Source organism: Centruroides sculpturatus, unplaced genomic scaffold, assembly GCF_000671375.1.
Source record: "Centruroides sculpturatus isolate CEXI.00-Female unplaced genomic scaffold, Cexi_2.0 scaffold730, whole genome shotgun sequence".
NCBI classification, from domain to species: domain Eukaryota; kingdom Metazoa; phylum Arthropoda; class Arachnida; order Scorpiones; family Buthidae; genus Centruroides; species Centruroides sculpturatus.
In genome coordinates this window covers 316,092-328,675 of record NW_019385577.1, presented here as the reverse complement: position 1 = coordinate 328,675, position 12,584 = coordinate 316,092, and the positions used below count along the sequence as shown (strand labels likewise).

General features: G+C 31.1%; 1 protein-coding gene across 1 annotated transcript in view; it reads left to right on the top strand.

The window, feature by feature from the left end:
* The window catches only part of LOC111640283 (ruvB-like 2), a 57,007-nt gene that overhangs the window by 7,859 nt on the left and 36,564 nt on the right, over positions 1–12,584 (top strand). Inside the window, exons 2-3 of the mRNA XM_023386287.1 lie at positions 10,094–10,204; positions 11,597–11,738. Coding sequence (XP_023242055.1) covers positions 10,094–10,204; positions 11,597–11,738 — 253 coding nt within the window. The remainder of the gene's footprint in view (positions 1–10,093; positions 10,205–11,596; positions 11,739–12,584) is intronic.

Genomic DNA, 12,584 nt, shown 5'->3' with positions numbered 1-12,584 from the left:
ATTACTTTCAGCTTATATAGAAGTGGTTTAGTTATGGTTAGACAGTTGGAACAAAGCATAAAAAAAGAAAAAAGGTATTTCCTATTCAAAATGGTATGTATGGTCAGACTACACTTAGGGCTAATCTGTCTCTGTTAAAGCTGTTAATGCTGTACTTGGAAGGGATATTTTCCAAATGTTAATAGAAAAAGCTACAGGATATCATTGAAATAGATAAGCTATTACCATTAATCTGATTACTTTTTGTATGTTGTCTTGTTTAATACATTTTGTGCTGTAGCACTTTCCCCAAGATGTCTTGTCATACTCCATGTTTATCCAGTGTGATAAGTCCATCTTAGGGAAAAGTACTCTAGCACAAATTATATTAAACTATTACCATTTGAAATGGATCATGGCATTCTTCTTGATGAGTGTAAAATGTAACAGCTCAAGGATAACTCAGAAGGTCACACTAATTGTATTGATCGTTATTGAAGACACTTTTTTGCATATTTTTCAACATGCCAAAATAGTCAGTTTCTTTTACTTTAAGCCAAGGATCAGCAGATGCTGAACAAGGTTTTTCTTTGTCAGGCCAGGTTCTTTCAGTAGATCGAGCTGCTATTACAGAAATGATACTTAATACAAAGTTAAACATTATTAGTGAAATGAAAAAATACACATATAAACCAGAACTATTACCAATCACAAATGAATTATTACATGATACCAGGTTTGTGTTAAAAAACTATCAAAGTTATTTGGAGCAAGCAAAAAAAGAAGTATTTCCTGTATTGTAAAATGAATTGGCTGGAACTTATTTATATTGCTATATTTTGGGCAGAGAGTACTGTTAATTTATGATTCAATTTGTTTATTGAGTTGTTAGGACAAATTGATGTTATTTTACTATTTAAATGAGACTACAATAATTGAGTATTACACATTATGATGGATATTTGTACGAGGGCGGGTTTTTTTTTCAATTTCCTACGGTCCATAAAAAAAAGACAAGTGTAAATAACAAAATGAATTTATTACCAAAAGTTAGGCACAAACATGATTACTTTTTGACATAATCACCATAAAGATTAAGACATTTATCATGTCTGTGGATGAGCTTTTCCAGTCCCTCTTCATAGAATGTTGCCGCCAGTGAATCGAAATGGCTTTAACAACATTGTTTTGAAGATCATCATTAGTCTCAAACCTCTGCCCTCCTAGCCACATTTTCAATTCAAAAAAGAGGTGGAAGTCTTCACCACCTTAAAAAACCCAGCATATAGCCCCGATTTGCCACTGACAACTTTCACCTCTTTTCTGAACAGAAAATGTGGCTAGGAGGACAGAGGTTCAAAACTAATGATGATCTTCAAAACTACATTAGGGCTCATCTCAAGTCATTGGCGGCAACATTCTATGAAGAGGGGATGGAAAAGCTCATCCACAGATATGACAAATGCCTCAATCTTTATGGTGAATATGTCGAAAAGTAACCATGTTTGTATCTAACTTTTGGTAATAAATCCATTTTGTTATTTACTCTTGTCTTTTTTTTATGGACTATTTGTGGTTGAAAAAAGACAGCTTATGTATATTTGACTTTTTGTGCCTCTGTTTTAATTTAATTAGTTATATACCATGGTTAAGGATTATCTCTTTTTATAAGATAAAGTTTTTTCAATCACCATTATGAGATTTTAACTCACTTTTTCCAACATTTTAGGTGATGTTTCCACCTTTTTTTGTTAGTAAAGTGGAGTATGATTTTTTCCCACGTGCTGTGTGACAGTTTTAACTTGCAGTTATGCATTGTCAAACATTTTTTCTCTTCTCTAAACTTAGCAAAAGAGTCTCACTGTGAAAAATTCTTTGCTTGTTTGCAAACATTTATCTGCCATCACAATTTTTCCAAAACTACTAAAAACATGTATCCACAGTTCTGAAAAATTCCCAGACTGATGTTTTTTAGAAAGACAATTTGTAACATCTATCAACTGATGGTCAAAATATTTATATAAAGCCTTGTATTCAGCATGTGCAAGTTTCATCAGTAACAGATTAATAGTTTACCAAAATATACAGGTATCCCTTATACAACATGATTTCACTCTGACATGGGTTTTGAAATCCTCTGTACAAAATTTCACAATTATTAAGAGTAAACTTCATTATTTGGTAAACTTCATTTGGTAAGTTGTAAATTTCATTACAGTAGAGCGTCGATTTTCCGAATCAATTGGGGACTGGGGTTGTTCGGAAGATCGATGTTTCGGATAACCGATTATGTGCGAAAAATATATTAATTTATCTCATCTTGACATTTTTCTCCATCGCGTGTTGCTTCACGTTGAATTTTTGTCGATGTTAAGCCTAACAAAGACTATTGTATCGTTAAAAATTATTTTTTTATTTTATACGAACAAAATAAATATATTGAAAAATATAAAAACAATAAAAAATTATACTTCAGAAGTTAATTTAGTATCAAAAACATAAAATATTTGAGTAGCCCAACACATAGCCAAAGATTGCAGCACCACAGCACTGGCGAAAATTTAAATTTGCCGACTGGAATTCTTTCGGATGATTGCCTTTCGGATAATCGACGCTCTACTGTATTTATTTTATTTATTCAAGTAAGCACATCTGTCTCAAATTTGCCCATAAACTTTATAATATTGACATTTTAAAATTATTTTGTGGTTTTTGATAAGACAAAGAAGGAAAAAATTACAATAACTTTCCTATCAATCAGGTGTTGTTGTCATTGATTTCAGGCTTTAACCTTAAGACTGTCACTGTTTACTTTTCATAGATTAATCTTCATATTTAGTAAAGTTAATTTAAACATTTTTAGGTGTTATTAAACTTTTTTTTAATTGTAGGTAAGCAATCATTCATAAAATGACAAACAAAATGCAGTGGTATCTCGGTACTCAAACAATTTGGTTCTTGACTGAACTAGAACAAATTTTTGATTAATAAAATATTTTTATTTCATCATCCATAAAAAATTTTATGATAAAAAATATGAAAATGTTGCTGATACTTCTGATCAAGATCAACAAAAAAGCTGAGATGATGACAATACTTTGTAAAAAGAAAAGCCCTCATTTAACTAAAATTAGTATTAACATGTAATACAGTACTTTTAATTGCGGTTGTTAATTAATTATTAATCAGTAATTAATTGGAAATAAATAATTAGTTGAAAATAAATTATTGATTGCTTTAATAAACATATTTCTCTTAATAATGAAAAAGAATAGTATACTTTACTTCTGGAATGTAACCCTATGTTTTGCATTAGTCCTTTGTTTTGTATAGCATGGATTTGCGTAACACTGCACTTTTTTGGAACATAACTGCCATGTTTTACGAGTATGTTTTACTTGTATTTCATTTTGCATGTTTTTGAATGTGGTTCTTGTTTTGCAATGGAACAATGAGTGTGTATCAATTTTCTTACAAGCTTGGCATAAGTGTGACAGAAACTTAGGGAAATAATGAAAGCAAGCTTATAGAGAGGATGCATCATCATGTATAATGGCATTTTACTGGTGTAAACATTTCAGAATGGCCTGTAATTGCTAGATGAGAGAAATGGTCACCTTAGTTTGTTTGAACAAATGAAACAGTATAGACTGTGTGCTCCCTCTTCACCAGATACTTTGTATGATAGCTGAGAATTTAAATATTGGTAAGGACACTATTTCATGTGTCTTTTTCTCTTGCTTCCTGAGCAAATGGAAAGGCTTGTGAATTGTTTAATTTTGTTTGAAAGACCACAGTGATCCACTACCATTTCATTTTCACTTGATATGGCATCAGCAAACATTTTTTGTTTCCAAAGATAAAATTCTATCTAAAGGAAAGATTTTTGACAAAGTATTAGCAATCAAGAAAATGTAGTGCATCAGCTAAAGTCAATTTGAAAAGAGAAGTATTACAATATCTTTTGATCACTGTATCATATATCTAATATATACATCAAGTATCTAATATACATCAAGTGGGGAGACTATGTTAAAGTCTGAATTTGTTGACTTTTAGAATTTTTGTCTTGGAACTTCACAGATATACTGTGTATGCAGACCTATGCCTTTAGTTCTCTTTTATTCATTTTCTATGAAAAAACGCCAAGTGTTTAAATAGTAGCATAGTAGCACAGTCTTGTGTTTGAGAATCATAGCAAATTATAAAACACAGTTTTGGAAAATTGAGAATATTTTAATATTTATTATATATATATAAACATTGTTTGATGAGTGATCATTTGTATTTTCGACACTTGTGCAATTTAGGAGGTTGTCTCATATATTCCATTTTTTTCTGTTTCATTTTTTTCATTGTACCTGCAATAAATGAATCTTTGTAATGGAAATGGAATGCTTGAGACCTTCTAACATGTATACTGGCATCTGTCATGACCACTTTGGAAGTGTGGGATGTATAGTGATGATGGCTATATTCATGAAATCAGCACTGTTACATAACAGAATCTTGATACAGTAGAGCTTCGATTATCCGACTCAATTGGGGACTGGGGTTGGTCGGATAATTGAAAAGTCGGATAACCGAAAAGTATGAAAAAATCCATTATTAGTGTAGTATATTATTATATCCCATGTAATTAGTATATTAGTATATCGCTATTAACCTACTTCGCGTTGAATTTTCATCGATGTTAAGCCTAACAAAAATTTTTTAAAATAATAATCGTCGCTATTGTATCGTTAAAAATTAGAAAATTAAGCCTCGTTTAAATACTGGCTCCCTTTCATGGTCGAATGAGTGTTGCCAGCTAAAACACGTAAAAATAATATTAAAGTAGCCAAGACATAGCCAAATATTGTAGTGCCACATCACTAGTGGACATTTGAAATTTGCCAACTAGGATGGTCGGTTAACCGAGGTGTTGGTTAATCAGGGGTCGGATAATCGAGGCTCTACTGTATTTTAGTTAATTAGTTTTAATTGATGGCTACATCGCTAAATAAGCTAATGTAATTGAAAATGAAATGTCATTTTATGCTGGTCCTAAAACTTTTTATTCATTTCAATGATGGAAATATTTTATTTATATGTATAAATTTATTAATTTTATTTATACATCATTTGCTTCCATTAGTTTTGTATTTTTTTTTTTTTTTTTTCAGATATTGGTTATGTATATAGTGCTTATTTATGTATACCCAGTTTGAGTAGTTGAATTTACACATTCTTCTTTTCTTGCACCCTTCTTTCTTTATTTCTGATATTAAATAATGTAAATTGACCCAAATGTATTGTCTCTCAGAGAGAGTGGCTTAGTTGTAGATATTGGCTAATGAGTACACAGTAATCACAATTTAGGAGGAAATATACATTTTTGTAGTGTTCTGTAGCAGCAAATTAGAGAGTAGTATACCATTTTTTACTAGTAGCATTTTAATCTTGAATAGACGAAAAACATTTTGGAATGTATTTGCTAGCAATCAGGTATGTGAATTATGTCTATTTGACCACTGATTATTGCAACTTAAAGTATGTGCAATAAAAAGTGTTCTGTTTTTTTATAATAAAAATATAAAGTAAAATATATTAATAAGAATGAGATCCTATGAATTCTTGAGTGACATTTGTTAAAAACTGTAATACTGTTCATATAAGTTTGTAATAAAACTGAAAAGCAATGATGCTAAAAACAAGTTTTCAAGGAGTCCAACAGATCATTTTTAATAATAACAATCCATGAAAAACCTTTTTACGAGTGTTATGTCACTAGTAAATTCCACAAGTACTTTCGACCTCCACCGAGGTCTGCTTCAGGTGGTGACTGGCCGTGTTTCGACCCAACCCGACCTGTTTTATTTATGAATTAAATGTTTTTTGGATATTGGCTTCCATCATCAGATTTAACCAATTACAGGTATCCCTTGATTAATGCAGTTAATTAATCTCTGGATGATACCACATATATCAAAATAGCATTAATCAAATTCAGTATCTGTGTTAAGTAAAGACAGCTGGTAAAGCTGCATTAATTAACACTTCTGCCACATATATAAAGAGATTGCTGCAATTAATTTTGCATATTAATCAAATCCCATGTTAAGTAAGGGATACCTGTATACAAATTAGAAATGTTTTCTGTAACTGTTTTCTGTTTTAAAAATTTATATATGTGTTTGATAGTCAGAATGGCTTGTCTGATTAAATCAAATAAAATAGGTGATATATTTTTAGGATTTGAAAATAAGAGTAAATATAGTGAATAAAAATTTTACTACATGTGGAAAAATTGCTTATGCTTGAACTTAACAATTTATATTCATATGCATGTTTGAAATTGTTTCAATTGCTATCCAGAGCATCTGAGTTCATAGTGATTCTTCAGTTTATATTATGTAATCAAACATCTTGAAGAATAATTTATCATAAAAGGTATTAGTTCTGCCATTTTGAGGGAGTGGACTCCACCATTCCTTCAAAATGACAGAACAGTAATAATTTTGAGAAGTACAGATGATCTAGAATTATATTTCTCATTGTTTATTGTGCCTAGTGCAGTAATGAGTGATATCCCATTGATGTAGTCAATGGGATAAAAATCATCTAGCAGGCTGCAGAAATTAATGTGGTTGGCCACATGTGACCTGTAGGCCATAGATCCTTCAAGCTAGTGTAATGGGCTCAGAAAATATTACATACAGATTAACACAATAATGTATCCTTCTTAAAGTAAGTAGTTGATTTTCTCTGCATTATCATCATCAGACAAAAAATTTTTATCTTACTTTATCACTAAATTTTTGTGGTGTAAAATAATGTTTGATTGGTTTTTTTACAAGAAGTTATTTTATCTGAAACTTATTGAGCTGCAATTTGAAAAAATTGTAGACCTATAAATTCCCACTGTCGTCCATTTGTTTTTCTGTCTGTCTGTCTGTCTCTCTTTAAGCTTGAGAATGGTGTTAGATGGATGAAATTCAAGACCAGATATGCAAAGTGGTCCAGATAGGCAGTAGGTCCCAATTAGCTACATATGAACTTCCAATGCAAATCAGAAGTTGTTGTTTCAATTTTAAAACTTCCCTCAGTTAGATCAGGCATGTCAAAGATATGGCCCACAGGCCAGTCATGCCCTGCAAAACAATTAGTTGCAGCCTACAACATCAATCCAATAATGCTATTTGTTTATTTTTATTATCTTGATACCAAAGAAAATGTGATATTTTGTACTTAACAATAATCTATATCTATACTTCTATACTAATATTATAAAGAGGTAATGTTCGTAAGTATGTAAGTAAGTAAGTTTGTATGCAGCAGGTAATCTCCAAAACTACTCATTTGATTTCAAAAATTCTTTCACCAATATTTAGAATGGAACTTCAGGGTGGACATAGGCTGTATATTATTCCGTTAAACATTCATATAAATTAAATGATATCATCTATGGTTAAGGCTTTTATGTCCAACAGATGGCACTACGAGTACAACGCCCTAAGTTTGCTTTTCTGGGAAAATGAACTAAAACAGATCATCTTCTATCTGTTTATATAAATAAAAATGTAATGTTTGTTTGTTCCTACCGATTCCTTTGAAATTTTGACTCAACGCTGCATTCGAATACGTACGTGTTTTTATATAATATACGTGTCGAAATTCAACCCCACTGAAGGGAGATGGTTAGGATTAAGGCTTACGGTAAAGAACTCTGCTTCTATTTATACTATTTTAGATGCGGGTTTTTGCGTTTTTGATTGTGTTTTAATAGGGTATGTCAACATAATGTACACTAAGAAGAAATTTTTCGATATTCCCCCCGCGGGGGAGAGAGACAGGATTAAGGCTTACCATGAAGAATTTGGCTTCTATTATACTATTTTAGATGCGGGTTTTTGCGTTTTTGATTGTGTTTTAATAGGATACGTCAAGAGAATGTACACTAAGAAGAAATTTTTCGAAAAATTCCCCCCACCCACGGGGGAAGTGTTATAAATTTATAATAGATACATTTTGAGCCACAACGTGTGGCGGGGTCTGCTAGTATTTAATAAACAAAATTGTTGAACTCTGTTGTTATTATTTTTATTTATTTATATTACTTAGAGATATTTATTTTATTTGATTTATTTTTGTGTTTAATTTCTTGTTTACATTATGTATTTTCTATTTCATCTTTTGAATTTCAAATTAAAGTTTATCTTGGTAAGATCATTTATTGCATAATTTGCATTATTATCTGGCCTGCTGTCTTATTTGAAACAAAAAATTGGCATTTAAGGAATTTGGGTTTGACACTCCTGAGTTTGATAGATGACCAGCACAACTCCATTGCTAATGGAAAAGTATGATGTACAAGGGCAAGACACTACAGTACTAATAGAGGTGGAGAACATATATTTCAAATTAAATAAATTAAAAATATGATTAAAAATTGCAGCCCAGCATTGTGCCATGTCACAATAACTAATTGCTCATTTGATTTAAGATGCCATCAAATCTAAGATGCACATTAATTTCTACATGTTTACCCACATATTTTTTTTTGAAAAATAAACAATTTGAAATAAATTTATTGCAATAAAAATATGTTATATATCATTGTCTCCTGTGGTAGCAGAGAAGTCAGAAACCTCTATACTTTTGTGTTAGGCTCTTCTGGATCTACACTGGATCAAATATCAGTACTCACATCTTTCCATACAGGATCATTCTCAGTACTGTTTGAAGTGTTAGAAATGCAACATTTCTTGAAAGAGTCCTGCACTACATTTTCTGTATTTTCATTTAAATACTTACTGTTCTGTAATAGACTAATGAGATTCAGTAAAGTTGACCTCTTGTATATTTATTATTACAAATATTAGTCAAATAAAGTTATTGAAATGACAATGAAATTGGCAATAGAGAAATAAGATGTGTAGCACAAAAACTTATTAATTATGATGTATTGTATTGAATCTAAGATTCATGCTATTTTCAGTGATTCTAAATCTGAAAAAAGTGTATCTTACATTCAAATAAATATGGTAAATGCATATTTTTTTTCTATATTGCCTATTTTTATTTTATACTCTGTTTTAATATAATATACAGTGTATAGAACAAAAGAAATTATAACAAAGATGTGAGATAACAATTTATTCTAAATGCTGAGTAAATTTTTACTATACAGAGTGCATAGGAAAGTCCCTTTAACTGGAAAATTCTTGCAAACAGAGAGAACTAGAGCTATGCAAGTGAGGTAACAGTATAGTAAAGCGACTACGCCCGACCTAATACAAACGACAGCAGTGCCCCTTGTGGCAAAATTTGGAAGATGGGCAGTGCAAAACGAATACAGATAGAGCAAACTTTCCAATTAGAAAGTTTTAGAGCATCAATTACTTAGTATGAAACGACATGTGGTTCACATGGATAAGATAAATTTTTGCCTGTATACCCAAAAATGTCCGAAAGCGATGCACACCATTTTGTGTAATCATCTGAAAGAAATAGGTATGAAGAAATATACACAATTTATTGCATAAAATATGTACTTACGTCAATACAGTTTGATAACATCACACAAAAAACAACAGAAAGGCAAACTATTACACAGTGATAACAAGTTAATGTCCAGTATGTTCGAAAAGTTTGCCATTGCTCACAATAAATGCCATTGTTATCAAATTTTATGCAGTAAATTGTGTGTATTTCTTCACACCTATGGCTATTCCCTTCAAATGTTTACACAAAATGGTGTGCATCAGTTTTGGACATTTTTGGGTATACAGGCAGCAATTTATCTTGTCCGTGTAAACCACATGTCATTTCGTACTAAGTAATTGATGCTCTAAAACTTTCTAATTGGAAAGTTTGCTCTATTTGTTTTCATTTTCGATTTGCATTGCCTATCTTCCAAATTTCGCCACTAGGGGCACTGCTGTCATTTGCATTAGGTCTGGCATAGTTGCTTTACTATACCATTATCTGACTTGCATAGCTGTAGCTCTCTTCGTTTGCAAGAATTTTCCGGTTAAAGGGACTTTCTATGCACCCTGTATATCTACAAAAAAAAAATTTAATGTTTTAAATATTTGTTTATTAAATTTTTTTTATATATTTCATGAAACAGGTAGCAGCAGCTAAAGTTCAAGAAGTTCGAGAAGTTACTCGAATTGAGAGGATTGGTGCTCATTCTCATATCCGTGGATTAGGTTTAGATGATTCTCTGGATCCAAGGCCGGTAAATATGTATTTTTTTTTTTTTTTAGATTTGTTTGTATTTTGTTATATTAGAAGTTAATACATACTGATTTTGTCAACAAGAGCAATCACTGATGTATTATTAATTTAAATATTTTAAGTTAAATATAATAAAATTATATTTGAAAATACAATAGAGCAGGAATGGCCAACATACGGCCTGCAGGCCAGATCTGGCCTGTCTAATGAAATTTGACAGCGTGGCCCGCGATCAATCTTTCAATATTAGCTACTCAAGTCCGAATAGCTAGATGAAAAATTCTGATGCCTAAAAAAAAAGTCAAGAACTCACTGTGCGTTTAGAGTTAACGTTCCATTACAAATCTCGTAAGTACAGCGTAGAGCAGGGGTCGCCAAACTTTTTTAACCATCAACCCCCAATCACTTTCCAAAGCCTCACATTGACCCCCACCATAAAGTTTTATTACAAGTGTATATGTATGAGCGAAAAAAAAAACATTATGGGTTGTGGTCTCTGTTTAAGGAAAAAAAAAAGGTTGTGACCCCTTAGCCGCATTGACCCCCCAATGATGTTGCATCGACCCCTGGGGGTGCATATCGACCACTTTGGCGACCCCTGGCGTAGAGTATTGATAAAGCATGATAATGTGAAAAATGTATCTGTAATCTCTATCTATAATTCAGTCTCTATGGGGTGACACCACAATGAGATCTCACACCACCTCAAAATCTTCCTATGGCAGCCTCAGGTTTGGCCCGTGGAAAAAGTTTTCTTTCCAGTTCGGTTTGGGGGCAAAAACTGTTGGCCACTCCTGCAGTAGAGCATCGATTATCCAACTCAATTGGGAACTGGGGTTGGTTGGATAACTGAAAAAACGGATAACCAAAAACTATGAAAAAATACATTATTAGTATAGAATATTAGTACATTAGTATATTAGTATATTGCTATTAACCTACTTCGTATTGAATTTTTATCAATATTAAGCCTAACAAAATTTTTTAAAAATAATAATCATTGCTATTGGATCATTAAAAATTATTTTAAAATTATTTTATTGCTCACAAAACAAACAACCATTTATAATTAGAAAATTAAGTCTCGTTTAAATACTGGCCTCCCTTTCATGGTCGAGCCAGTGTTGCCAGCTAAAACATGCAAAAATTTAACAAAAATAATATTAAAGTAGCCAAAACACAGCCAAATATTATAGTGCCACATCACTAGCGGACATTTGAAATTTGCCGACTAGAATGGTCAGTTAACCGATGTGACGGTTGATCAGGAGTTGGATAATCGATGCTCTACTGTAGTTTAGTTTTAGCTTTAGAACAGTTTATTCATATTTTTATTAATGAAAATTTGTTTATGTATAATTAACACAGTAGTAGACAATATTTATTTTATCAGGTTTCTCAAGGAATGGTTGGACAAATGCAAGCACGTAGAGCTGCTGGTGTTATTTTAGAAATGATAAAGGAAGGAAAAATTGCAGGCAGAGCAGTTCTTATAGCTGGTCAGCCTGGAACAGGAAAAACTGCTATAGCAATGGGTAAAAATTTTTTAATAATTAAATTATATAATGCTGCTGTTTTTTTGATAGAATTATGCAGTTTGTTGTATAAATAAAAGTTTTAATAATGTTTGTGCATTTTCTTAAACTTATGAACATGCTGTTGTAATTTAAGAAAAGACTAAGATGCTAGATTTGTTATATAGAAATATATAGGATAAAAATATAATCAATTTTCTAAAATATTAACATCTGTTAAAAATTTATATCAAGTTTATATGAATTTTTCTGAATGTAACAACATATTATAGCTTGCATATTTAGACATTGATTTTACAAATAAATTAATTTTTCAATCCTAATTTTTTTTTATAAAAAGAAATATATCTATTTTATATTACATGTTAAAATAGAACAGAAAAACATCAAAATTTTATTTTTTTTTACTCTCTTTAATAATGGTTAATTTATTTAATTAATGATCAATACTTCATTAGTTGCTGTGTAGCTTCCTTAAACAGCAATATTTATTAAAACCTGACAATACAAACATTTGTACACGAAACAGAATTACAACTCAACTAGAAACATCATTGTTTGATAAGAATTTTAAGGCTATATCATCAAATCCATTTTTATCAGATCAAAATTGAACAATGTTATAAAAATATTTTGTTTTGTAATAATTATGTACAGTAGAGCCTTGAAAACTCGGCCTAATGTGGACCGAAGTTTGTGAAAATGCCGGGTTATAGGGAATGGGGTTAAAAAAGGATAAGTATGCGTGTTTCCTCAGAAAATATTGTACTGTACTTGTATGTATTGTTTGCTTGAGAATACAACAGAGAATAAACTGCCCAAATACCCTTAAACAAAGGAAAAGTA